At 47.6% G+C, this 27,481-nt stretch overlaps 1 protein-coding gene across 2 annotated transcripts in view; it reads left to right on the top strand.

The window, feature by feature from the left end:
* COPG2 (COPI coat complex subunit gamma 2) overlaps positions 1-27,481 on the top strand; it is a 36,981-nt gene that overhangs the window by 6,000 nt on the left and 3,500 nt on the right. For both annotated transcript variants that reach the window (XM_039345753.1, XM_039345754.1), the window contains exons 4-22: positions 762-833; positions 2,636-2,715; positions 4,407-4,482; positions 5,248-5,340; positions 6,157-6,243; positions 10,415-10,572; positions 10,789-10,922; positions 11,696-11,763; positions 13,486-13,674; positions 15,442-15,537; positions 16,678-16,921; positions 17,723-17,798; positions 20,510-20,613; positions 20,906-21,031; positions 22,248-22,310; positions 23,463-23,602; positions 24,347-24,518; positions 25,483-25,580; positions 26,931-27,069. In XM_039345753.1, the coding sequence (XP_039201687.1) occupies positions 762-833; positions 2,636-2,715; positions 4,407-4,482; positions 5,248-5,340; positions 6,157-6,243; positions 10,415-10,572; positions 10,789-10,922; positions 11,696-11,763; positions 13,486-13,674; positions 15,442-15,537; positions 16,678-16,921; positions 17,723-17,798; positions 20,510-20,613; positions 20,906-21,031; positions 22,248-22,310; positions 23,463-23,602; positions 24,347-24,518; positions 25,483-25,580; positions 26,931-27,069 (2,215 nt within the window). The remainder of the gene's footprint in view (positions 1-761; positions 834-2,635; positions 2,716-4,406; positions 4,483-5,247; positions 5,341-6,156; positions 6,244-10,414; positions 10,573-10,788; positions 10,923-11,695; positions 11,764-13,485; positions 13,675-15,441; positions 15,538-16,677; positions 16,922-17,722; positions 17,799-20,509; positions 20,614-20,905; positions 21,032-22,247; positions 22,311-23,462; positions 23,603-24,346; positions 24,519-25,482; positions 25,581-26,930; positions 27,070-27,481) is intronic.

Raw genomic sequence — 27,481 nt, 5'->3', positions numbered from 1 at the left:
TAGAGTGGAACTGGAATTCCCTGTCGCCTGGTGTTTGGCCCAAAATCACTCAGCTGGCTTTCATGACTAAGGCGGGACTAGAATTCCCCTGTCGCCTGGTGACTAGCCCAAAGTCACCCAGCCGGCTTTCATGCTAAAGTGGGACTAGAACTCCCCGTCGCCTGGTGATTGGCCCAAAATCACACAGCCAGCTTTCATGACTAAGGCAGGACTAGAATTCCCCCGTCGCCTGATGACTAGCCCAAAGTCACCAGCCGGCTTTCATGCCGAAGGCGGGACTAGAACTCCCCCGGCGCCTGGTGACTGGCCCAAAGTCACCCAGCTGGCTTTCATGCCTAAGGCAAGACTAGAACTCCCCCGGTGCCTGGTGACTGGCCCAAACTCACCCAGCTGGCTTTCACGCCTACGGCAGAACTAGAACTCCCCCGCGCCTGGTGATTGGTCTAAAGGTTGGCAACCTTGCCTGTATTTTTTTCTATCCCTGAAACACCCGCATAGACGGGTCCATTAAATCCACAAGAAGCGAAACAGATCCAAGGTCACTGTTGCCTTTGTGCTCGTATTCTTGAAGTTTGAGATGTGTCTCCTTAGCCCGGTGGTTCCTGTTGCAGCCCAAAAGCTAGTCTGAAACGATTGGGGCTGTTTGGTGGTGGGGGGGGGGGTTCTGTGGGGCGATCACCTAACCTGAGACCAGGGGAGGGGACAACTGGTTCAAGTCCTGGCCTAATGTGCACGCTGATTCCTTCCTTCTCGTCCTTAAGGGTGAACATTTCGGGACAATGGAAGCCACCGAAGCCTTCTTTGCGATGACCAGATTATTCCAGTCCAACGATGTGAGTGATAGTTTCTCCGCTAAGATCCTTGTTTCCCTCTCCCTGGCTTGGTGACCGCTGGCAATGTTCTTCCTTTAAAGCAGTGGTTCTCAACCTTTTTAATGCCGCGACCCCCAACTGGTTGTAAGTCGAGGACTACTCAACCGGTCGTAAGTCGAGGACTACTCAACTGGCACAGCACCGTTTGCAGAATGGAACTTTTGACGGGCTCAGCAGGGCAGAGACAGCCTGGACAATTCCTATTGGCTTTGGAAAGCCAATAGAATTAGACTCTATTCAAGAGAGTCTCTTCTGTTGGCTTTCAAAAGCCAATAGAATAAAAGGGAGGAGCACAGCTAAGGAAAAGGGGAGAAGAAAATGGCGGACTGCGTTGTTTGGCGACCCCCGTGAAATGGTCGTTCGACCCCAAATGGGGTCCTGACCCACAGGTGGAGAACCACTGGGCTAAAGCAAGCCTAGCTGCAGTCAGGATGTGTAGCAGCAGGTAGATTGTTCCCTTGTCGTATTTTTCTGTCGTTAACTCTAAGTCCAGTGTTAATGTATCCCTCAACCAGTTTTGTGTCCTGTTCCAATACTCAACGAGTCTTTGGGCATTCCCACCACATATGGTAGTATTTATTTATTTATTTAATTTTATTTATATGCCGCCCAATCCCAAAGGACTCAGGGCGGCGTACAAAATTAAAACAATCATCTAACAATAAAACAATAAAACAATACAATCATACCGCAAGTCCGATCATATCCCGCCCCCCCCCCCGGGACATCAGCCCCAGGCCTGCCGGAACAGGAGAGTTTTAACGGCTTTCTTAAAAGCCGGCAGGGTGGGAGTAGTTCGAACCTCGGGGGGAAGTTGATTCCAGCAGGTCGGAGCCACCACAGAAAAGGCCCTTCCCCGAGGGCCCGCCAGCTGACATTGTCTGGCCGACGGGACCTGAAAGAGGCCCAATCTATGGGACCTCACCGGTCTCTGGGAGCTGTGCGGCAGAATGCGGTCCTATAAGTAACCTGGCCCTATGCCATGAAGGGCTTTAAAGGTGATAACCAACACCTTGAATTGCATCCGGAGACCCACAGGAAGCCAGTGCAGCTCGCGGAGGATAGGTGACACGTGGGCGTACCTTGGCGCGCCCACAATCGCTCTCGTGGCTGCATTCTGAACCAACTGCAGCCTGCGAACGCTCTTCAAGGGTAGCCCCATGTAGAGCGCATTACAGTAATCCAGTCTTGAGGTGACAAGGGCATGAGTGACTGTGAGTAAAGCCTCTCGGTCCAAATAAGGCCGCAACTGGTGCACCAGGCGAACCTGGGCAAAGGTCCCCCTGGCCACAGCCGATAGATGTTGTTCCAGATTTAGCTGTGAGTCCAGGAGGACACCCAAGTTGCGTGCCTGCACTGAGGGAGGTAAATTTGCCCCCCCCCAGGACTAATGATGGATCATCTAGTTGACCTTTGGGAGGCAAGACCCAGAGCCACTCGGTCTTGTCAGGGTTGAGTCTAAGCCTGTTCACCCCCATCCAGACCCTCACATCTTCCAGGCATCGGCACATCACGTCGACTGCTTCACTGAAAGGACACGGGGTGGAGATATACAATTGGGTATCATCCGCGTACTGATGATACCTCACCCCGTGTCGCCGAATGATAAGTCCACCAGTCTTAAAGCGGTCGTGGTTGGACCCTTCCCACCCCACCCTGCTCTTAAGACCCTTAGCGAGGTCTTGTGGACCACCAGGATCAAACCGCAGTGGGTCAGCAACCCCTTGGAAAAATTCAGCTTTTCATTCTGGGTCTTTCCGCAGCAAACCCTACGGAGAATGTGTTACCTGACCATCAAAGAGATGGCCAACATTTCCGAGGACGTGATCATCGTCACCAGCAGGTACCTTTGTTGGTTGCGTGGCTAGAAGCGTCGGTATTTCAGCTGGGAGGAAGAATCTGGGAGGGGGGAGGCTCTGTTTTCCACCCAGAAGCCTCTAGCTCACATTACAGGATCGGTCCGGTCCCCGAGGGATCGTTTTCTGCCGGTTGGAACAAGGCTGTTTCTCGCATCCGGCGTCTCCTGGAGAACCAATCATCCTGCATAAGGCGCGCTGCAATCACCGCTCGGTCTCCTGGGCGCCCTTTAAAAGTCTTCAGCAGACCCATTTATCTTAGAAAAGCCATCTATCCCTCTGGTTTTAATACTTTAATTAAGCTAACAGGCTGCTGACGAGAGATAGTGTGAGGTAGTGGTTAAGGCCTCAGACTAAAGCCAGCTGGGTGACTTTGGGCCAATCACCAGGAGACCGTGAGTTCTAGTCCTGCCTTAAGCATGGAAGCCAACTGAGTGACTTTGGGCCAATCACCAGGAGACAGTGAGTTCTAGTCCCACCTTAGGTATGAAACCCAGTTGGGTGACTTCGGGCCAATCACCAGGAGACGGTGAGTTCTAACTCTGCCTTAGGCAGGAAAGCCGGCTAGGTGACTTTGGGCCAATCACCAGGAGACTGGGAGTTCTAGTACCGTGTTAGATACGAAAGTCAGCTGGGTGATTTTGGACCAATCACTAGGAGTTCTAGTGCCGCCTTAGACAGGAAAGCCCGCTGGGTGTCTTTGGGCCAATTGCCAGGAGATGGTGAGATCTAATCCCATTTTATGCATGAAAACCAGCTGGGTGACTTTGGGCCAGTCACCGGGAGACTGGGAATTCTAGTCCCATCTTATGCATAAAAACCAGCTGGGTGACTTTGGGCCAGTCACCGGGAGACTGGGAATTCTAGTCCCATCTTATGCATAAAAACCAACTGGGTGACTTTGGGCCAGTCACCGGGAGACTGGGAATTCTAGTCCCATCTTATGCATAAAAACCAACTGGGTGACTTTGGGCCAGTCACCAGGAGACTGGGACTAGTCCCATCTTATGCACAAAAACCAACTGGGTGACTTTGGGCCAGTCACCAGGAGACTGGGAATTCTAGTCCCGTCTTATGCATAAAAACCAACTGGGTGACTTTGGGCCAGTCACCAGGAGGCTGGGAATTCTAGTCCCATCTTATGCACAAAAACCAACTGGGTGACTTTGGGCCAGTCACCAGGAGACTGGGAATTCTAGTCCCGTCTTATGCATAAAAACCAACTGGGTGACTTTGGGCCAGTCACCAGGAGGCTGGGAATTCTAGTCCCATCTTATGCACAAAAACCAACTGGGTGACTTTGGGCCAGTCACCAGGAGACTGGGAATTCTAGTCCCCTCTTATGCATAAAAACCAACTGGGTGACTTTGGGCCAGTCACCGGGAGACTGGGAATTCTAGTCCCATCTTATGCATAAAAACCAACTGGGTGACTTTGGGCCCATCACCAGGAAACAATGAGTTCTAGTCCCGCTTTAGAAGGAAAACCAGCTGGGGGGCCTTGGGCCAGTATATATGGCTGCATTTGGTACCCAGCTGAAGCTTCCGAGCTGTCTTCAAGGGCTGCCCCATGCAGGATGCACGGCAGTAATCTAGCTCCGAGACAGCTAAAGTATGAATGACTGAACCCCAGGACCCTTGATGTCTCTGTTAATGCCGGCTTGCCTTGTCTCTTCTAGCCTAACGAAAGATATGACGGGGAAAGAAGACCTTTACCGAGGCCCTGCGATTCGCGCGCTATGTCGGATCACGGATGTGAGTACGGAGTTTTTTCCCGTCGTGAAAAAGGGTGATGAAAGGAAGGGATGTTCTGGTTCATGGAAGAGATTTTGAGCCCCAGCTGAATTCTGAGGGGTTCGGAGATCTTACCCCCAGCTTCAGATTCTTTTAACAGGTAGTCTGTGGAATAGGAATAAGGATAGGGATAGGGATAGGGATAGGGATTAGGATAGGATAGGATAGAATAGAATAGAATAGAATAGAATAGAATAGAATAGAATAGAATAGAATAGAATAGAATAGAATAGAATAGAATAGAATAGAATATAGAAATAGAATAGGAACAGAATAGAAAATAGAATAGAATTTACAATATAGAATATAAACATAGAATAGAATATAGAGTTAGGAATAGAATAGGAATAGGAATAGAGAATAGAATAGAATATAGAAATAGAATAGAACATAGAAATACGAATAGAATGGAATGCATTGGAATGGAATAGAATAGAATAGAATAGAATATAGAAATACGAATAGAATAGAATACAATACATTACAATATAGAAATAGAATAGGAACAGAATAGAAAATAGAATAGAATATAAAATTAGGAATAGAAAATAGAATGGAATGGAATGGAATAGAATAGAATAGAATAGAATAGAATAGAATAATAGGAGTTGGAAGGGACCTCGGAGGTCTTCTAGTCCAACCCCCAATGTAATTTTACTTTCTTTCCTTTCTGGCCAGTGTGCCATTGGGAAGTCTGCCTCACCTCCCTTCTTCCCGCTTTCCCAGGGAACGATGCTCCAGGCCATCGATAGATACATGAAGCAAGCCATAGTGGACAAAGTCCCCAGCGTCTCCAGTTCCGCCTTGGTGTCATCCTTGGTAAGTAAAGAAGGCCAGAACTTTTGATTCTGTGATCTAAATTCGAGTTCTCGGCCACCAACATGTATTTCCGACAAGCAGAATCAGTGAGGGAATCCAGATCTGCTTAACGCCCATGGGAATTCAATGTTCAACATTCAACAACTGCAGTGATTCCCTTAGGAACCATTTGCAAGATGATGGTAAAACTGGGTCTGCTTAACACTGGTTGTAAGTCAAGGACTGTTTATACCAGGGGTAGGCAACCTTGGCTCTTTTATGACTCGTGGACTTCAACTCCCAGAATTCCTCAGCCAGCATAGCAGTTAAGACGGTCCAGCCAGAGGGACGCATTTAGTACCCTATTTCCCCAAATATAAGCCCCACCCACAAAATAAGCCCCAGTTAAGATGGTCCAGCCAGAGGGATGCATTTAGTACTGTATTTCCTCAAATATAAGCCTCACCCCAAAATAAGCCCGTTAAGATAATCAGCCAGATGGACCCATTTGGTACCTTATTTCCCCAAATATAAGCCCTAACCGTAAAATAAGCCCTAATGCGTCTTTTGGAGATAAAATGGATATAAGACCTGGTCTTATTTTGGGGGAAACATGGTAGTAGGTTTTGCAACATCCCTAGTTTTGGATTTCAGATACCCTCTTGGTTCGTAGATGGAACCACTTCCAGATGAATTCCTTCTCTCCTTCAACTTCCAGGCTCTTCCAAACCCTCAGAACACCTCACTTGTTTAACGTGATTCAGGATGGGCATTAATCAGATCAGTTTTTTGACTGAGTCACAGCTGAGATTCTTGATTCTTGGCCCTCTTTTCCAGCATATGATGAAAGTCAACTACGATGTGGTCAAGCGGTGGATCAATGAAGCCCAAGAAGCTGCTTCCAGTGACAACGTCATGGTGCAGGTGAGGATTCCCCAGATCTTGGGAGGGAGCTGGGAAGCTTTCTGGACCCATCCTGGAAGTTGCAGGCCAGCCTGGACAGTCCACCTTCCTCGCTTGGTGCCTTCTCTGCAGATAGCCATAGCAGCAGCCCTTAGACTTAAATACTGCTTCACAGTGCTTCACAGCCCTCTCTAAGAGATTTACAGAGTCAGCCTGTTGCCCCCCTCCCCCAACAATTTGGGTCCTCGTTTGACCGACCTGGGAAGGACGGAAGGCCGAGTCAACCTTGAGCTGGTCAGGATCGAACTGCTGGCAGTCAGCAGAATTAGCCTGCAATAATGAATTCTAACCACTGCTCCACCATGGCATAGATAGACAGACAGACAGAGAGACAGACACAGATAGACAGACATGGTAAATGGATGATAGCTAGCTAGGCAGGCAGGCACGCAGGCAGTAAATGGATGATGATAGACATAGATAAACGGAAGGATGGACAGATGGATGGTAAATTGATGATAGATGATAGATAGATAGATAGATAGATAGATAGATAGATAGATAGATAGATAGATAGATAGATAGATAGATAGATAGGGAGACAAACTCCGCACCAAGTGGAAGATCAAACAGGTTCCTGGCAAACCTAGCAGACAACTTTGTCTCCCAAAAAGTAGAGAAGGGAACTAGGGGATTAGCCATCTTGGATCTAATTCTCACTAACAGAGATGAAATGATAGACGGTGTTGAAGCCATAGGAACCCTGGGAGGAAGTGATCATGCAATATTAGAATTCAACATTATAGAAGCACAACCAATAGAACACAGTCAAACTAGAGTCTTGGACTTCAAGAGAGCTAATTTCAATAAACTTAGAGAGGGCTTGGGAAGGATTCCATGGATGAGAATCCTCAAGGGGAAAACAACTCAAGAAGCTTGGGAAATTTTGAAAAATGAGATAATAAAAGCACAGTCTAGCACAATACCAACAAAGAGGAAAAATAACAGCTCTCAAAAGAAACCAGCATGGCTGCATAAAGAACTCTCTGACAAATTGAAAGATAAAAAGGACAAGTATAGAAAGTGGAAAGAGGGGAACATAACTAAGTCAGAATATCAGCAAATAGCCCGAGCCTGCAAAGATGAAGTGAAGAAAGCCAAGGCTCAAAATGAACTAAGGCTTGCGACCAAAGTCAAAAATAACAAAAAAAGCTTCTTTCAACATGTAAAAAACAAGAAAAAAGTGAAGGAAATGATTGGTCCATTAGTGGGTGGAAGTGGCAAGAAGGTGACAAGCAACAGGGAGAAAGCAGAACTATTTAACTCGTGTTTTGCATCTGTCTTTACACAAAGGGAAAAAACAGACCAACCTATCAAAAATAGTGCCATAAAAAACAAAACAGAAACACAAGTTAAGATAGGCAAGAAAATGGTTAGGGAGCACCTGTCCAGCCTAGATGAGTTCAAATCGCCAGGACCAGATGGATTACACCCCAGAGTTCTCAAGGAACTGGCAGATGTGATATCGGAGCCACTGAACTATATTTTTCAAAGATCCTGGAACACAGGGGAACTACCAGAGGACTGGAAAAGAGCTGATGTAGTTCCCATCCTCAAAAAAGGAAAAAAAATGGATCCAGGAAATTACAGACCTATCAGCCTGACCTCAATACCTGGGAAGATCCTGGAAAAGATAATCAAACAACGAATCAACGAACACCTAGAGGCAAACAAAGTCATTACTAAAAGCCAACATGGGTTTGTCAAAAATAGATCATGCCAGACAAATCTTATTGCATTCTTTGACCAAGTGACAAAATTAGTGGATCAGAGGAATGCTGTGGACATAATTTACTTGGACTTCAGTAAGGCATTTGATAAAGTAGATCACAACCTACTACTTGACAAGATAGAAAAATGTGGGGTAGACAGAACCATCACCAGATGGATCCGTAGCTGGCTGACCGGCCGTACTCAGCGAGTGGTCCTCAATGGAACTGCATCTATATGGAGGGAAGTGTGTAGTGGGGTGCCCCAGGGCTCTGTTCTGGGCCCAGTACTCTTCAACATCTTCATCAATGACTTGGATGAAGGGATAGATGGGGAACTCATCAAATTTGCAGACGACACCAAGCTGGCAGGAATAGCCAACACTCCAGAAGACAGGCTTCAGATACAGAAGGATCTGGACAGACTTGAACACTGGGCACTAACTAACAAAATGAAATTCAATGGTGAAAAAAGCAAGGTTCTACATTTAGGCAAGAAAAACCAAATGCACAAGTACAGCATAGGTGGCACCATGCTCAATAGTAGTAACTGTGAGAGGGACTCGGAGTCCTAGTAGACAATCACTTAAATATGAGCCAGCAGTGTGCTGCAGCTGCCAAAAAGGCCAACACAGTGCTAGGCTGCATTCACAGAGGGATAGAATCAAGATCACGTGACGTATTAATACCACTCTTTAATGCCTTGGTAAGGCCACACTTGGAATACTGCATCCAGTTTTGGTCACCACGATGTAAAAAAGATGTTGAGACTCTAGAAAGAGTACAGAGAAGAGCAAAAAAGATGATTAGGGGACTGGAGGCTAAAACATATAAGGAACGGTTGCTAGAATTGGGTATGTCTAGTTTAACGAAGAGAAGGACAAGGGGGACATGATAGCAGTGTTCCAATATCTCAGGGGCTGCCACAAAGAAGAGGGAGTCAAGCTATTCTCCAAAGCACCTGAAGGCAGGACAAGAAGCAATGGGTGGAAACTAATCAAGGAGAGAAGCAACCTAGAACTAAGGAGAAACTTCCTGACAGTTAGAACAATTAATCAGTGGAACAGCTTGCCTCAAGAAGCAGTAAATGCTCCAACACTGGAAGTTTTTAAGAAGAGACTGGACAGCCACTTGTCCGAAATGGTGTAGGGTTTCCTGCCCGAGCAGGGGGTTGGACTAGATGACCTCCAAGGTCCCTTCCAACTTTACTACTATTATTATTATTATATTATTATTAGATAGATAGATAGATAGATAGATAGATAGATAGATAGATAGATAGATAGATAGTAAATGCATAATAGGTAGGTAGGTAAGTAGGTAAGTAGATAGATAGATAGATAGATAGATAGATAGATAGATAGATAGATAGATAGATAGATAGATAGATAGATAGATAGTAATGCATGATAGGTAGGTAGGTAAGTAGATAGATAGATAGATAGATAGATAGATAGATAGATAGATAGATAGATAGATAGATAGATAGATAGATAGATAGATAGACAGACAGACGACACAGACAGAGGTAGGTAGGTTGGTAGACAGACAGACAGACAGAGACAGACATGGTAAATGGATGATAATAGACACACACACACAGAGTGAGAGAGAGAGATTAGATAGACACACAAATATAGAGATAAATGATAGATGATATAGACAGAAAGGCAGACAGACAGACAGACAGACAGATAGATAGATAGATAGATAGATAGATAGGCAGACATGGTAAATGGAGGATGTTAGACAGATAGAGAGAGAGAGAGAGAGAGAGAGAGAGAGAAAGATTAGATAGACAGACACAGATATAGAGATAAATGATAGATAATATAGACAGATAGATTGATAGATAGATAGATAGATAGATAGATAGATAGATAGATAGATAGATAGATAGATAGATAGATAGATAGATGATGGATAGATAGTAATAACATCAGCACTTAGGCTTAAATACCGCTTCACAGAACTTTACAACCTCTCCGAGCGGTTTACAGAGTCAGCCTGTTGCCCCCAACAATCTGGGTCCTCATTTTACCAAACTGGGAAGGATGGAAGGCTGAGTCAACCTCTAGCCAGTCAGGACCGAACTCTTGGCTGTGGGCAGAGTTTGCCTGCAAATCCTGCACGCCAACCCCTGCGCCATCGTAGCTCTTGGTTGTCGGTCTACACCTCTCCTTATCCTCCGAGAAGGCTAGGAAACGCGGGGGCTGTCATCACCCAGTCAGGAAAGGCCACAGGTGGAGGAGCTGTGTTCACACCTTCCAGACCAGTCCCCCCACCCTCAGGATGCGGACGCGAGAAGCTGCTACTTGTTGAGGTCTCCTTCGACCTTTCTCCGGCTTTGAGTTGACCCCGGTCACCCCAGCAGGAGGACAACACTAAAAACCCAGGTCCCCTTTTCCTTCTCTTCTCCGCAGTACCACGCTCTCGGTTTGCTCTACCACCTGAGAAAAAACGACCGCCTCGCCGTCTCCAAGATGCTGAACAAATTCACCAGATCCGGATTGAAGTCCCAGTTTGCCTACTGCATGCTGATCCGGATTGCCAGTCGGCTCCTGAAGGAGTCCGAGGAGGGGTAAGGAGATCCGGATAACAATAGATACACCTTGTGGGCTGCTAGGGGGGGGGAGCCGTTCTAACCCTGCCGACCAGACATTCTAACCTCCACTGCCTCTTTCTTTTCTGGGAATCCAGACTCCATTCCACCACACCCCTGTCCAATCAGCAGCGCTGGGATATTCATGACGATCATACGCGGCCTGTAAAAGCAGCCGTATCTTTTTCTCCGCAGGCACGACAACCCCCTCTTTGATTTCATTGAAAGCTGCCTGCGCAACAAGCACGAGATGGTGATTTACGAGGCTGCCTCGGCCATCATCCACCTCCCCAATTGCACAGCCCGGGAACTGGCCCCAGCAGTCTCAGGTGAGTGCAGCGTGGGAATCCGTCCCTTCATTTTAGACGCCGGAGTAGCTGGTGGACAAGGCTACTAGAGACCTTGGAAGCTTTATTCCCTGTATTCTATTCAACCAATTTATATAGCCGCCAAGTCAGTTAAAAAAAAAAATCCAGCATATCACAAAAGCCCATTAAAAAATACCTAGCCACCTTGGCAGCAACAACACAGATCAAATCAGCCACAAGTTGTTATAACCACGATGCACAGGCTCCATTAAGGTCATAACTCAAGCACTACCTGTACAGGGAGTTCTCTACTTCACAAACAGTTGGGACCAGAACATCCATCACTAAGTGATTGAGATGCTTCCCCAGATACCTCTCCAGGTGTCAGCTTGGAGGAGGATGAATCAGTTCCAGGCATTCTGGAGGGGAATTAGTCAATGGCTTCAAGCAGCCATCTGAGAGGGATTTGGCTGAAGCAGAGCTGCAGCAGGACAGCCCTGAGGCTTCAGATTGATGACCTCTGCACTAAACCTCTGAATAGTCTTCAAGGGCAGCCCCACGTGAAACGCAGGACAGTAGCCCAGTTAAGGTCAGGAATCTTCCTGTTCTGTTCTGCTGGCCTCTGCGGCGGCCTTGAAGCCCTCACAGATGTAGGTGGAGATGTAGAAGGGGTGTCTTCATCTGGGTGGGTTGGAAATATGCTACGGATGACGAGCTGTCCGTCAAGCTTGACACCTCCCCCCCCCTTACAGTGTGTGGCAGGACCTGAAATTGTCACTTTGTTCTCCTTTCAGTGCTTCAGCTCTTCTGCAGTTCTCCCAAGCCCGTCCTGAGATACGCTGCCGTCAGGACCCTTAACAAGGTGAGCGCTTCTACGCGGTATAATTTATTTATCAATTAAATTCAGATGTCATTCGTGTCACCGTCGGGCGACGGTGGGCCACTTTTGCGACGTGGTAAAAGCAAGGGCAAAACATGGCAACCTTAAAGGCATTCATGCTGTCCTGCATTTACATTTCATACAACGTTAAAGTTGGTTTAGTGACCGGAAAAAAAAGGGACTTATGACCATTTTTCACGCTTAACGACCGTTGCAGCATCCCCGTGGTCATGTGATCCAAATTCGGCCGCTCGGCCTCTGACTCCTATTTAGGATGGTTGCAGCGTCCTGGAATCACGTGATCCCCTTTTGCGACCTTGACAAGCAAAGTCAATGAGGGAAACCGGATTCAGTTAACGACCGTGTTGCTATCTTAACAACTGAAATGATTTACTTAACTATATTAAGAAAAGTTGTAAAATGGGATGAAACTCATTTAATAACTGTCTCACTTAGAAGGGAAATCTTAGGCTCGGCTGTGGTCGTAAATCAAGGACTGCCTATAAACAAGGGAGCAGTTAGCTGTTAAGGACCACATTGCTCGGACTTCTCTCCATAATGGCAGAAATTCCTGATGATGGAATCAGCTGATAATGATAATTTCTTGGAGCTATGTTTTATTTTACTTATTTTATTTTATAGTTTATTTTATGGTTTATTTTATTATTTTACTTTTTACTTTATATTTTATTTTACCTTATGATTTTACTTTACTTATTTTATTTTACTATATTTTACCTTATGATTTTACTTTATTGATTTGATTTCATTTCATATTTTATTTGATTTCATATTTTATTTGATTTCATGTTGTTTTCCATAAGGGCAGAATTTCCTGACAATGGAATCAGCTGATAATGAAGAACGATTTCTTGGAGTTATGTTTTATTTTCTTTTATTTCTTTTCTTTTATATTTTATTATTTTACATTTTATTTATTTTTATTTTATATTTGATTATGTTTTACCTTATTTTACTTTATTTTTATTTCATTTTATTTTTATTTTATTACTTTTATTATTTTATTTTATCTCATTATTTTACTTTATTTTACCTCACTTTTTTTAAATTCGTATTTTATTTCATTTTATATTTCATTTCATTTCATATTTTATTTTATTTCATGTTATTTTCCACAATGGCAGAATTTCCTGGCAATGGAATCAGCTAATAATGAAGAACGATTTCTTGGAGTTACATTTTATTTTACTTTACTTATTTTACCAGTATTTATTTTATTTTATTTTATGTTTTATTTTATTATTTTACTTTTTATATTTTATTGTACCTTATTATTTTACTATTTTATTTCATTTTTATTTCTTTATTTTATTTTATTTATTTCGTTTCATTTCATTTTATTTTATTTTATTATTTTACTTTTTATATTTTATTCTATATTTTATTTTACCGTATCATTTTACTATTTTATTTCAATTCATTTCGTTTTATTTTATTTTATTTTATTTTATTTTGTTTCATTTTATTTTATTTTATTTTACTTCATTTTATTTTATTTTATATTTTATTTTATTTTACTTTTTATATTTAATTTTGTATTTTATTTTACCTTATTATTTTACTATTTCATTTCATTTTATTTTATTTATTTTGTTTCGTTTTATTTTATTTTATTTTATTATTTTATTTTATTATTTTCCAAGTGAGGGTCTTCCTGTCAGCCTTTCTGGCTGCTTCTTTCAGGTGGCCATGAAGCATCCCTCAGCGGTGACGGCCTGCAATTTGGACCTGGAAAACCTAATCACCGATTCCAACCGCAGCATCGCCACGCTGGCCATCACCACCCTGCTGAAGACGGGCAGCGAGAGCAGCGTGGACCGGCTGATGAAGCAAATTTCCTCCTTCGTCTCGGAGATATCGGATGAGTTTAAGGTCAGCCTCCTAAAAACCTCTTCCCGCCGGAATTGATAAGCAATGGGATTCTGGCTCTCCTCCGCCAAATCGGCGCGGAGCGGAGTCCGCCGAATTTAGAAAAAGCGCACGTTGGGTTTGGTATCTATGGAGATTCTCCATCATCCAGGTCAGTGGTTCTCAACCTTTTCAATGCCGCGACCCCCAACCGGTCGTAAGTCGAGGACTGCTCAACCGGTCGTAAGTCGAGGACTACTCAACTGGTGCAGCCCCGTTTGCAGAATGGGGCTTTTGGCGGGCTCAGCAGGGCAGAGACAGCCTGGACAATTCCTATTGGCTTTGGAAAGCCAATAGAATTAGACTCTATTCAAGAGAGTCTATTCTATTGGCTTTCAAAAGCCAGTAGAATAAAAGGGAGTAGCACAGCTAAGGAAAAGGGGGGGGGGAAATGGCGGACTGCGTTGTTTGGCGACCCCCGTGAAATGGTCGTTCGACCCCAAATGGGGTCCCGACCCACAGGTTGAGAACCACTGATCCAGGTGACGGTTGTCCCAAAGGTGCTTTTTTTTTCCCCAAAAGGGAACTTGGACTTTCTCGGTTCTTCAGAACTGAAGAAGCTTCTTGGATGAGAAGCGAAATGTTTTTGAAGGGGAAAAAAAAAACCCAAGAAAGTCAAGCTGCTTTTGGGGGGGAAAAGCACCTTTGGGACTAACTGAATTAATGGAATTGGAAGGAACCTTGGGGGTCTTCAAATCCAGGGTGTTCCCAACCAACTGGCCTGGGGCCTGATAGCGGGCCGTCCATCTGCCGCTGGTGCAAATGGCCTGTGACAGTCAAATGGCCTCGTGAGCGCGTGTATACACCCCCTCCCTTCTAGCACTGATGATCTTACCTAGTTGGGTCATGAAACGTCTATAGGAAAACCACCAAGCTCAGAGAGCACCAAGCATCCTCCTCCACAAACACCTTTCTAGCGCTGATGATGTTACCTAATAGGATCATGAAACGTCTGCAAGAAAACCACCCAGCTCAGAGAGCACCAGGGACCCCACAGTCCTCCTCCTCCACAAACACCTTTCCCTTCTAGCACTGATGATGTTACCTAGTAGGGTCATGAAATGTCTGCAAGAAAACCACCCAGCTCAGAGAGCATCAAGCACAGCACTCTTCTCCCTCCCTCCTTCCCCACCCCTCCTCCTCCTCTTCTCCACAAACCCCACTCCCTCCTAGCACTGATGATGTTACCTAGTAGGGCCATGAAACGTCCGCAAGAAACCCATCCAGCTCAGAGAGGACCAGGGACCCCACAGTTCCCATCGTGACACAAATAGCTTCTTTAGTCCGACAAGAGTCTGTCTATAGGTGAAGAACAATTAAGAAACTACTCTGAGTAATCCCATTTTGGGGGGGGGAACCTTGTAATCATTCTCTCCACCTCACCTCTATGCCTTTTGTATTTTTAAGCCATCCCTAGCATAACTGAGAGCAGAGGCTCTCAACCTTGACCACTTTTAAGACGCTGGACTTCCACTCCCAGAATTCCCATGGGGAATTCTGGGCTTGGAAGTCCCTGCGTCTTGTAAGTGGTGAAGATGGAGAAACCCTTTGAGAGAAGGACTCTACCTTGCGTGCGGCCCACATCTCTCCATCACACAAGATCGCCTTCTGCTGCTCGTGCCCTCACGACGCCCTACACAAAGATGGGTTTTTCCCAGAAGTTCTCGAATTGACTGGCTGCAGAGAACCGACCGGCCCTCACTCAACGCCGTACCGTCGTTGCCTTTGCAGGTGGTGGTCGTCCAAGCCATCAGTGCTCTGTGCCAGAAATATCCCCGGAAACACAGCGTCATGATGACCTTCCTGTCCAACATGCTTCGGGATGACGTAAGCAGCCTCTTCTGCATTTGTGTGTGTATGTGTGTGTGTGTGTGTGTGTGTGTGTGTGCTGCAGCCTTCTGTTGGAGGAACTTAACCTAATTAACTTAACTTAATCAGGGGAGCCTGATTCACTGAACGACCTCGACTGCCTTAACCATTGCGGTGATTTGCATAAATAACAACAAAGGTCGTAAAACAGGGCAAAAACTCCCGTCACAACCCGCCATGGCTTAGCTGTGGAGATTTGAGGCTCAGTGGTGGACGTAAGTCGAGGACCGCCCAGTAAACAAGGAAGCAGTTAGGGGGTTGAGGATCCCATCCCTTGGCCTTCTCTCCGTAATGGCAGAATTGCCTGTTCCTGGAATCGGCGGATCGTGAAGAACGTTCTCCTGGAGTTCATGTTTTATTTTATGGATGGATTTTCTTTCGTTTCGTTTTTATTGTATTTTTTTTAAATCAGAGCTTGCACAGTCTTTCTGCACTGAGGTAGCCTAGGAATAAATACAGTAAACAGCAGTTGGTGTTCAACGTGGTTTATATTACTCGCTATCTACAAATATACTAGAAACAAAATACAGCAAACAGGGAAGTTACAGCAGGGAACGGAGGAGAGAGAGAAAGACTCTAGCAAGGCCTTCCCTTTGATACTCAGGCTCTTACAGGGATACACACACCTGCTGAGTCATTCCTAATCTTGCATCATTCCTCTCGCAGTATACAAGCTGGTTAGCTTCTAAAGCAGTACCTTGACAAAAAATGTATTTTAGCCTATTACATACAGGAGGTGATAATTCAGCAACCTCCAATGCACAGCAGTTACAGCAGGGAACAGAGGGGAGAGAGAGAAAGACACTAGCAAGCCTTCCCTTTTATACTCGGGCTCTTAAAGGGATACACACACCTGCTGAGTCATTCCTAACTTTGCATCATTCCTCTCACAGTATACAAGCTGGTTAGCTTCTAAACAAAAATATATATTTTAGCCTTCAGGGCTTCAGCTTTCCTCTTTGGGGGGGGGGGTTTCCTGTCAGCCTTTCCAGGTGGTTCTTTCAGGTGGCCATGAAATGATTTGGTTCTGGTCATAAGTCGAGGACCTTGGGCCTGACTGCTGTTCTACACACCTGCTTTGTGTCTCCCCCCCCACAGGGCGGCTTCGAATACAAGCGGGCCATTGTGGACTGCATCACGGACATCATTGAGGAGAACCCCGAAAGCAAAGAGCCGGGCTTGGCCCACCTGTGCGAGTTCATCGAAGACTGCGAGCACACGGTGCTGGCCACCAAGATCCTCCACCTGCTGGGCAAGGAGGGGCCCAGGACCCCCTCCCCTTCCAAGTATATCCGCTTCATCTTCAACCGGGTGGTGCTGGAGACCGAAGCCGTTCGGGCCGGTGAGTTGGGGGGGGGCGATGGCCTTCCTTCCACAGCCGGTCTGGTTTGTAGTGAGGGGCTTTAAGATGGGTGGACTTCAACTCCCAGAATTCCCCAGCCAGCTGGCTTTAAGTGAAATGGACTTCAACTCCCAGAATCCCCCAGCCAACTGGCTTTAAGTGAAATGGACTTCAATTCCCAGAATTTACTAGCCAGTTGGCTTTAAGTGAAATGGATTTCCAGAATCCCCCAGCTAATTGGCTTATCCCCCAGCCAGCTGGCTTTAAGTGAAATGGACTTCAACTCCCAGAATCCCCCAGCCAACTGGCTTTAAGATAAATGGACCAACTCCCAGAATCCCCCAGCCAGCCTACTTTAAGAAGGGTGGATCTGAATTCCCAGAATTGAGCTCTGCTGGATAGGGAATTCTGGGAGATGAAGTCCACATATAGGTAGTCCTCGAACTTACGACCGTAATGGGCAAATTAATTCATCACACTTGTAAAATGGATCATCACATGCTGGCTGGGGAATTCTGGGAGATGAAGTCCCTATACAGGTAATCCTCGCGTTATCCCCGTAACGGACAAGCTAAGAAAGTCGTGACTATCCTAACAGTCGTTAAGCGAAACCCCCTGGGTAGTCCTGCTTGGTCTTGGAAGTCCTTGAGATGGACTAGCCACTTGAAAGTGACTTTTATTTATTTGGCTGGGCAGCTTCGAGCAGAAAAATATTGAAAAAGAAAACATAAATATCGTGTGCTGTATCAAATGACCGATAAAATGACATTGTTTTGCCTCTTGCCTTGCCTTCCTCTGCAGCGGCGGTCAGCGCTCTGGCCAAATTCGGGGCCCAGAATGAGAGTCTCCTGCCCAGCATTTTGGTGCTTCTGCAGAGGTGAGTTCAACCCTCTGCCCCCTACACAAACACACACACACACACACACACACACACACACACACCACAAACACACACAAATACAACTTTTTTCCAAATTAGTTGTAAGTTGAGGACTATACGTATCTTAAAAGTTGCCAGGGCCGAGCTGTACCGTCGTAGGAGAAACTCCCGGGGTGCTTCTGCTCTGTCTTGGAAGTCCTTCAGATGGACTAGCCACTTGAAAGTGATTGTTATTTATTGGTCTGGGCAGCTTCGAGCCAAATGGGTTCTCTCTTTTTTCTGGGCCTCCCTAAAGCTAGACGGTCTCAAGCCGTCTGCTGGGGGCCTTCAAATTTGGCCCTTTTATGACGTGGACTTCAACTCGCAGAATTTGAGGAATTCTGGGAGTTGAAGTCCGCGAGTCATCAAAGGGCCAAGTTTGAAGACCCCTGTCTTAAATCTAACAAACAAAATGGAGGCTGGCTGATGAATTCTGGAAGTTGAAGTCCGCAAGTCATCAAAGGGCCAGGTTTGAAGGCCCCTGTCTTAAATCGATCAAACAAAATGGAGGCTGGCTGAGGAATTCTGGGAGTTGAAGTCCACAGGTCATAAAGGGGCCAAGTTGGAAGACCCCTGTCTTAAATCTAACGAACAAAATGGAGGCTGGCTGAGGAATTCTGGGAGTTGAAGTCCACAGGTCATAAAGGGGCCAAGTTGGAAGACCCCTGTCTTAAATCTAACGAACAAAATGGAGGCTGGCTGAGGAATTCTGGGAGTCGAAGTCCACAAGTCATAAAGGGGCCAAGTTGGAAGGCCCCTGCTTTAGGCTGAACTTAATTATGGGATGGAAAATACGTGGGTGATTTCAGCCCTACTTCGGGTTTTAGGGAGGGCTGGGTGGACTTGGGCCGTCCTTCCCCCCCCCTCTCAAAATTCTGACACTTGGCAACTGATTCATACTTACGACAGTTGAAGCGTCCCAGGGGTGTGACGTGATCCCCTTTTGTGACCTGACAAGCCGAGCCCACGGGGGGAAGCTGGATTCGTTTAACAATTGTGTTCCTCACTTTAAGAACTGCAGTGATTCGCTTAACGGCTGTGGCAAGAAAGGTCGTAAAAGAGGGCAAAACGCGCTTAGGAACGGTCTCACTTGGCAACGGAAATGTTGGACTCTGTTGTGGTCGTAAGTGGAGGACTACTTGCAGTTTGGCCCTCCACAAGAGTTTCTCAGGTGGCCCCTTGGGAAGATGAATTGCTCAGCCCTGGGCTAGAGGTGTGTGGGTGTGTTTGTGGGTTTTGTGTGCTTGAGCTGGCCGTTCATAAGTTGCATTTTAAGGCTGGTCGTTTTTGTCCACCAAGAAGCTTCTGACCAACGTTGGTCTCACATTTCTTCTTTGGCCTTCTCCTCCTCCTCTTCCTCCTCCCATCTTCCTCCTCCTCCTCCTCCTCTCTCTCCCCTCTTCCTCTTCCTCCTCCCATCTTCCTCCTCCTCCTCCTCCCTCTCCCCTCTTCCTCTTCCTCCTCCCGTCTTCCTCCTCCTCCTCCTCCCCTCTTCCTCTTCCTCCTCTCCTCTTCCTCCTCCTCCTCCTTCTTCTCCTCCTCCTCCTCCCTCTCCCCTCTTCCTCTTCCTCCTCCCGTCTTCCTCCTCCTCCTCCTCCCTCTCCCCTCTTCCTCCTCCGCCTCCTCCTCCTCCCAACTTCCTCCTCCTCCCTCTCCCCTCTTCCTCTTCCTCCTTTCCTCTTCCTCCTCCTCCTTCTCCTCCTCCTCCCTCTCCCCTCTTCCTCTTCCTCCTCCCGTCTTCCTCCTCCTCCTCCTCCCTCTCCCCTCTTCCTCCTCCGCCTCCTCCTCCCAACTTCCTCCTCCTCCCTCTCCCCTCTTCCTCTTCCTCCTTTCCTCTTCCTCCTCCTCCTTCTCCTCCTCCTCCTCCCTCTCCCCTCTTCCTCTTCCTCCTCCCGTCTTCCTCCTCCTCCTCCTCCCTCTCCCCTCTTCCTCTTCCTCCTCCCGTCTTCCTCCTCCTCCTCCTCCCCTCTTCCTCTTCCTCCTCTCCTCTTCCTCCTCCTCCTCCTTCTTCTCCTCCTCCTCCTCCCTCTCCCCTCTTCCTCTTCCTCCTCCCGTCTTCCTCCTCCTCCTCCTCCCTCTCCCCTCTTCCTCCTCCGCCTCCTCCTCCTCCCAACTTCCTCCTCCTCCCTCTCCCCTCTTCCTCTTCCTCCTTTCCTCTTCCTCCTCCTCCTTCTCCTCCCCCGCTTCCTCCTCCGCCTCCTCCCAACGTCCTCCTCCTCCTCCTCCCTCTCCCCCTCTTCCTCCTCCGCCTCCTCTCCTCCCAACTTCCTTTTCCTCCTCCTCCTCTCCCCTCTTCCTCTTCCTCCTTTCCTCTTCCTCTCCTCCTTCCTCCTCCTCCGCCTGCCCTCGCCCCTCCTTCCTCTTCCTCCCCCGTCTTCCTCCCTCCTCCTCACCTCCCCTCTTCCTCCGCCGCTCCTTCCTCCCAACGTTCCCCCCCTCAATCCCCTCCTCCTCCTCCCTCTCACCATTTTCTCTCATCCTCCTCCTCTCCCCCTCTTCCTCCTCCGCCTCCTCCAACTTCCTCCTCCTCTCTCCCCTCCCCTCTTCCTCTTCCTCCTCCCGTCTTCGTCCTTCTCCTCCTCTCTCTCCCTTCTTCCTCCTTCCTCTCCCCTCTTCCTCCTCCTCCTCCTCTTCTTCCTCCTCCTCCCCCCCTCCTCCCCCCCATGCAGGTGTGTGATGGACACTGACGACGAAGTGCGGGACCGAGCCACTTTCTACCTGAACGTGCTGCAGCAGAGGCAGCTGGCTCTCAACGCCGCCTACATCTTTAACGGTAGGTGGCCGAATAGCAGAGCTGGAAGGGACCCTGGAGGTCCTCCAGTCCAACCCCCTGCTCAGGCAGGAGACCCCCGTGCCACTTCAGGCCAAATGGCTGTCCAATCTCTTCTGGAAAACCCCCAGCGATGGAGCACCCCACCCCACCCCACTGCCAGGCAATTCCTCCTGGCTTCTCACTGTCTGCGTTCCGACCTTTCCCCCTTCCCCTCTGGGGTCCGTTGGCAGGAGCGACACCTTGTTTCGAAACCTGGTTTCAACACACAAACACCCCATTTTGTCTTGGGCAGGTCTGACCGTCTCCATTCCCGGCATGGAAAAGGCCTTGCACCAGTACACGCTGGAGCCTTCGGACAAGCCTTTCGACATGAGGTCCGTGCCGCTGGCCACCGCCCCGGCCTTTGAGCAGAAAGCAGGTACTGGACCAGAGGGTGGTCAGGCTAAGGCGGATGTGTGTGTGTGTGTGTGTGTGTGTGTGTGTGTGTGTGTGAGAGACTTTGAGGGCCACGGAGCCCTTTGAGAGGCTGCTGAAACCCTCCGACAGAGATTGACACCCAGCAGAGATCAGGAGAAACACACGACCCAAACAAGTTAACATCTGGAGAGATTCTCCATCGTCCAGATTGCCCCAAGGATGCTTTTTTTTCAGGAGGCCACTGGACTCTGTTTTTTCTTTGAAGACCTTTCGCTTCTCATCCCAGAAGCTTCTTCGGCTCTGACTGGATGGTGGGGGAGTGGAAGGATTTATACTCCTTGCAGACAGCTGCTCATTTGCATTCTTTTAGAGAGTCATTGAGGCCACTTGGGGGACGACCTGTGTGATGGTCGAAATGGTATAGGGTTTCCTGTCTGAGCAGGGGGTTGGACTTGATGACCTCCAAGGTCCCTTCCAACAACAACTACTACTACTACTACTATTATTATTATTATTATTATTATTATTATTGATCATCGCACAGTCAGCCAGATGTTCAGACTGGATTTGGCATTTTGTCTACCTATCGAATCCTTACCCAGGACCTGGAATAGGCAGATGTGGATGTTTGGTGGTATTACAGGTATCGTCACAGGATGGAAGCAATTCCTAGTAAGGCCGCCTTTTGCAATTGTCTAATAGCGAATTTGTCAGTGCCGATGATGGTGTTCAAGTGGTGCTCCAGATGTTTTGGGATTGCACCCAAGGCACCTATGACTATTGGTGCCACCCTTGTTTGTCTATTTCTATTTGTAGGTCTTTGTATTTTGTGATCTTCTCCAGTTCTTTCTCGTCTATTCTGCTCTCTCCAGGCACTGCCACGTCCACTATCCAGACTTTTTTGTCTTTCTTATCGACAATTGTTAAGTCTGGGGTGTTATGTTGCAGGTGCTTGTCTGTTTGAATTCTGAAGTCCCAGAGCAGTTTAATTTTATCATTTTCTATGACTTTCTCTATTTTATGATCATCATCATCATCATCATCATTATTATTATTATTATTATTATTATTATTATTATTATTATTATGTTCTGGATGATGATGATGATGATGATTATTATTATTATTATTATTATGGTGAATTTTGTCTCTTTGCATCCAATTCTCTTGCCTTCCTGGGTCAGAAATGTTAATGGTGGTTTAATTTTCGATTGCAGAGATTTCCCTGGTGGCCAACAAGCCTGACAAAGTGGCTCCTTCACGACAAGACATATTCCAGGGTAACGATATTTTTATTCCCCCCCCCCACAATCAAAATTTGCCCCTCATGCTTTGAAACAGGACAAAATGTCACCCTGTAGAGATTAAAGAAACGTTGCTTATTGGTTTGTTTGTTTCCTGCCTTCATTTTTACCCATAACTCAAGGCAGTCAACATATCCACACCTTCCTCTTCCTCTTTTCCCCATAGATTGGGCTGAGAGAGAAGGGTTGGCCCAAAGTCACCTAGCCAGCATTCATGGCTAAGGCGGGACTAGAACTCCCCGTCTCCTGGTGATTGGCCCAAAGTCACCCAGCCGGTTTTCATGCCTAAGGCGGGACTAGAACTCACCGTCTCCTGGTGATTGGCCCAAAGTCACCCTGTCAGCTTTCGTGGCTAAGGCGGGACTAGAACTCACCGTCTCCTGGTGATTGGCCCAAAGTCACCCTGTCAGCTTTCGTGGCTAAGGCGGGACTAGAACTCACCGTCTCCTGGTGATTGGCCCAAAGTCACCCAGTCAGCTTTCGTGGCTAAGGCGGGACTAGAACTCACCGTCTCCCACATTTTTATTTGGAATTTTGACCCTAAACCCTAAACTGAGCCCTGGTGGCGCAGTGGTTAGAATGCAGTACTGCAGGCTAATTCTGCCGACTGCCGGCTGCCAGCAGCTCGGCAATTCAATCGTGACCAGCTCAGGGTTGACTCAGCCGTCCATCCTTCCGAGGTCGGTAAAAGGAGGACCCAGATTGTTGGGGGCAAAAGGCTGACTAAGTAAACCGCTTAGACAGGACTGTAAAGCACTGTGAAGCGGTATATAAGTCTAAGGACTATTGCTAAGTTGGAAGGAAGGAAGGAAGGAAGGAAGGAAGGAAGGAAGGAAGGAAGGAAGGAAGGAAGGAAGGAAGGAAGGAAGGAAGGAAGGAAGGAAGGAAGGAAGGGGAAGGCAGCCCTGGTGGTGCAGTGGCTAGAATGCAGTATTGTAGGTTAACTCTGCCCCCTGCCAGCAGTTCGATCCTCAGCTTCCATCCTTCCGAAGTCGGTAAAATGAGGACCCATATTGTTGGGGGCTGTAAACCCCTTAGAGAGGACTGTGAAGTGGTATATAGGTCTTTTGCTAAGTGCTATTGCTATAGGATTTATTTTCTCTTTTATTGCTCTTTTTCCCCTTTCAGAACAATTGACAGCCATTCCGGAATTCAAGAACCTGGGCCCGCTTTTCAAGTCGTCTGAAGCCGTGCAGCTGACGGAGGCTGAGACAGAATATGTTGTCCGCTGTATTAAGCACGTCTTTGCGAATCACGTTGTCTTCCAGGTTAAAAAAAAAAAAAAAGGCAAAAAAGCAAATATTGGGACATTGGCAGAGTAAACGAATTTAAAAAGTCTTGAAGCTAGTTAAGTTTAGTTAGAATCTTTCCCTGTCGCATCTTTATAGAGCAGGGGTGTCCAGCTTCGGCCGCTTTAACACCTGTGGACTTCAACTCCCACAATTCCCCCCCCCAGGGGAATTCTGGGAATTGAAGTCCCCAGATCATAAAGCAGCCAACTTTGGGCACCCATGTCATAGAGCAGGGGTCTTCAAACATGGCCCTTTTAGGACTTGTGGACTTCGACTCCCAGAATTCCTCAGCCGGCCTCCATTTTGCTCGTTAGATTTAAGACAGGGGTCTTCAAACTTGGCCCTTTTAGGACCTGTGGACTTCGACTCCCAGAATTCCTCAGCCAGCTGCCATTTTGTTTGTTAGATTTAAGACAGGGGTCTTCAAACTTGGCCCTTTTAGGACCTGTGGACTTCGACTCCCAGAATTCCTCAGCCAGCCTCCATTTTGTTTGTTAGATTTAAGACAGGGGTCTTCAAACTTGGCCCTTTTAGGACTTGTGGACTTCGACTCCCAGAATTCCTCAGCCAGCCTCCATTTTGTTCGTTAGATTTAAGACAGGGCTCTTCTAACGTGGCCCTTTTAGGACCTGTGGACTTCGACTCCCAGAATTCCTCAGCCAGGCACGGAGCCAAGGCAAACTAGAACTCCCCACCAAGCCAAACTCTCCTTCCTTTCAGTTCGATTGCACCAACACCCTGAACGACCAGCTCCTGGGGAAAGTGACGGTTCAGATGGAGCCTTCAGAAGCCTACGAAGTCCTCCGTTGCATCCCGGCTCCCAGCCTTTCATACAACCAGCCGGGCATGTGCTACACCCTGGTGCGCCTGCCTCTGGACGACCCCACCGCAGGTACCGTCAGGAAAGCCTTGCTCTCCCAGATGTTCTTCCTCTGCGTTGAGGCTCAGATTCCCCCTCCGTCCCTCTCTCTGGGTCAGCTTTCTTGGCCAGTTTTCAGAAAGGCGCTACAATTCCCAGTCACCCACCTAGCTCAGTAGCCCAAAGAACGAATCTCGCTTAACTTCCCCAATATAGCCATGGTGTTTTGTGCAATGCAAGTTAAAATTAGCAGCACACGGAGAACATTTGTTAAGCCCGTTTTGGTGAGTTCATGGTTTCCCAGAATGTGTGAATCGAGAAACTGGAGTGCTTTGGTTAATAAGAGTCAGTTTGCTCTAGTGGTTAAGGCGCCACGCTAGAAACCTGGAGACATTGAGTTCTAGTCCCGCCTTAGGCGTGAAAGCCGGCTGGGTGACTTTGGACCAATCACCAGGAGACGGTGAGTTCTAGTCCCGCCTTAGGCATGAAAGCCGACTGGGTGACTTTCGGCCAATCACCAGGAGATGGTGAGTTCTAGTCCCGCCTTAGGCATGAAAGCCGACTGGGTGACTTTGGGCCAATCACCAGGAGACGGTGAGTTCTAGTCCCGCCTTAGGCATGAAAGCCGACTGGGTGACTTTGGGCCAATCACCAGGAGATGATGAGTTCTAGTCCTGCCTTAGGCACGAAAATAAGTTGGGTGACTTTGGGCCAATCACCAGGAGATGGTGGGTTCTAGTCCCGCCTTAAGCACAAAAGCCAGCTGGGTGACTTTGGGCCAATCACCAGGAGACGGTGAGTTCTAGTTCCGCCTTAGGCATGAAAGCCGGCTGGGTGATTTTGGACCAATCACCAGGAGATGGTGAGTTCTAGTCCTGCCTTAGGCACAAAAGCCAGCTGGGTGACTTTGAGCCAAAGTAGTGGGCTATGGCCCAGCGATTGGAGACCCCTGGTTAATCAACCCTCCTTTGCACCTTCTCTCCCTGTCGCCCCCTAGTGGCCTGCACCTTTAGCTGCACCATGAAGTTCACAGTTCGAGACTGCGACCCCAACCCCGGCGTGCCGGAGGACGATGGTTACGACGACGAATACGTGGTAAGGTCCGAGGGGTTTGCGGTCAGCTGGGGCAGGGTTTTGATGGGACAATTGCAGCCGCCATCTTGACTACTTTACATCCCCCTGAGACCCAGCCACGGTCATCAATGGGAACCGTTCGCCAAGCCTTCGAATTTTAATCACGTGGACGTGAAGATGCTGCAAAGGTCGCAACTGTGAAAAATGGTCGCAAGCGAACATTTTTCAGCGCTGCTGTAACTCTGAACGGTGACTAAATGAGCCGTTGTAAGCTGAGGACTACCTGTATTCCAAAGCATAGGAGACAGGATGGTATACAGATAGACCTCGAGGTCCAACTGTTCATTTAGTGACCGTTTGAAGTTACAAGACTCCTGGAAAAAGGGACTTGCTCAATAATAGTAACTGTGAGTCCTAGTGGACAATCACTTAGATATGAGCCAGCCGTGGGCTGCAGCTGCCAAAAAAGTCAACACAGTGCTGGGCTGGATTAACAGAGGGATAGAATCAAGATCACGTGAAGTGTTAATACCGCTTTACAAAGCCTTGGTAAGGCCACACCTAGAATCCTGCATTCAGTTTTGGTCACCACGATGTAAAAAAGATGTTGAGACTCTAGAAAGAGTGCAGAGAAGAGTAACAAAGATGATCAGGGGACTGGAGGCTGAAACAAATAAGGAATGGTTGCAGGAATTGGGGATGTCCAGTTTAATGAAGAGAAGGACAAGGGGGGACATGATAGCAGAGTTCCAGTATCTCAGGGGCTGCCCCAAAGAAGAGGGAGTCAAGCTCTTCTCCAAAGCGCCTGAAGGCCGGACAAGAAGCAACGGATGGAAACTCACCAAGGAGAGAAGCAACCTAGAACTAAGGAGACATTTCCTGACAGTGAGAACAATTAACCAGTGGAACAACCTGCCTCCAGAAGTTGTGAATGCTCCAACACTGGAAGTTTTTAAGAAGAGACTGGACAGCCCTTTGTCTGAAATGGTATTGGGTTTCCTGCCTGAGCAGGGGGTTGGACTAGATGATCTCCAAGGTCCCTTCCAACTTTATTATTGTTATTATTTTTCACCCTTAATGGCCTAGGGTCACGTGATCAAAATTCAGACTCTTGGCAACTGGCATGTACTTAAGACAGGTTCAGCGTCCTGGGAGGGATCACGGGATCCCCCTTTTGCGACCTTCTGATCTGCAAAGTCGGGGGGCGGGGGGGGCAAGCCGAATTCACTAAACAACTGTGGCAAGAAAGTTCATAAAATGGGACAAAACTCAATTAATGAGCGCCTTGTTCACCGATGGGAGTTTTGGACTCAGTTGTGGACATAAGACGAGGACCCCCCCCCCAATGCTTTCTGCACTTCCCTTCCGCAGCTGGAGGACCTGGAGCTGACTCTGTCCGACCACATCCAGCGAGTCCTGAAGCCCAACTTCGCAGCTGCCTGGGAGGAGGTGGGCGATGACTACGAGAAGGAGGAGACTTTCGCACTCAGCACCATTAAAAGCCTGGAGGGTGAGAGGATGGCTGCTTTTTCAGTGTTTGTTTTAAAGCAGCAGTGGGTTTGGGGGAAGACCCCCCCCCCTCCAGCCAAATGGGCACTTTCAACCATCTTTAAAAACACGGCAAGATTCTTGGTTGTCTTGGAGAGCAGCCTTAAAGCTAGGGAATTCTGGGAGTTGAAGTCCTCGCATCTTAAAGCAGGCCGGCTGGGGAATTCTGGGAGTGGAAGTTCTCGCATCTTAAAGCAGGCCGGCTGAGGAATTCTGGGAGTTGAAGTCCACCCATCTTAAAGCAGGCCGGCTGGGGAATTCTGGGAGTTGAAGTCCTCCCATCTTAAAGCAGGCCGGCTGGGGAATTCTGGGAGTGGAAGTCCTCGCATCTTAAAGCAGGCCGGCTGGGGAATTCTGGGAGTGGAAGTTCACCC

Source organism: Crotalus tigris, unplaced genomic scaffold (assembly GCF_016545835.1).
Source record: "Crotalus tigris isolate CLP2741 ecotype Arizona unplaced genomic scaffold, ASM1654583v1 scf7180000017975.10810073628:1450386, whole genome shotgun sequence".
NCBI lineage: Eukaryota > Metazoa > Chordata > Lepidosauria > Squamata > Viperidae > Crotalus > Crotalus tigris.
This window is presented reverse-complemented; position numbering and strand designations above follow the sequence as displayed.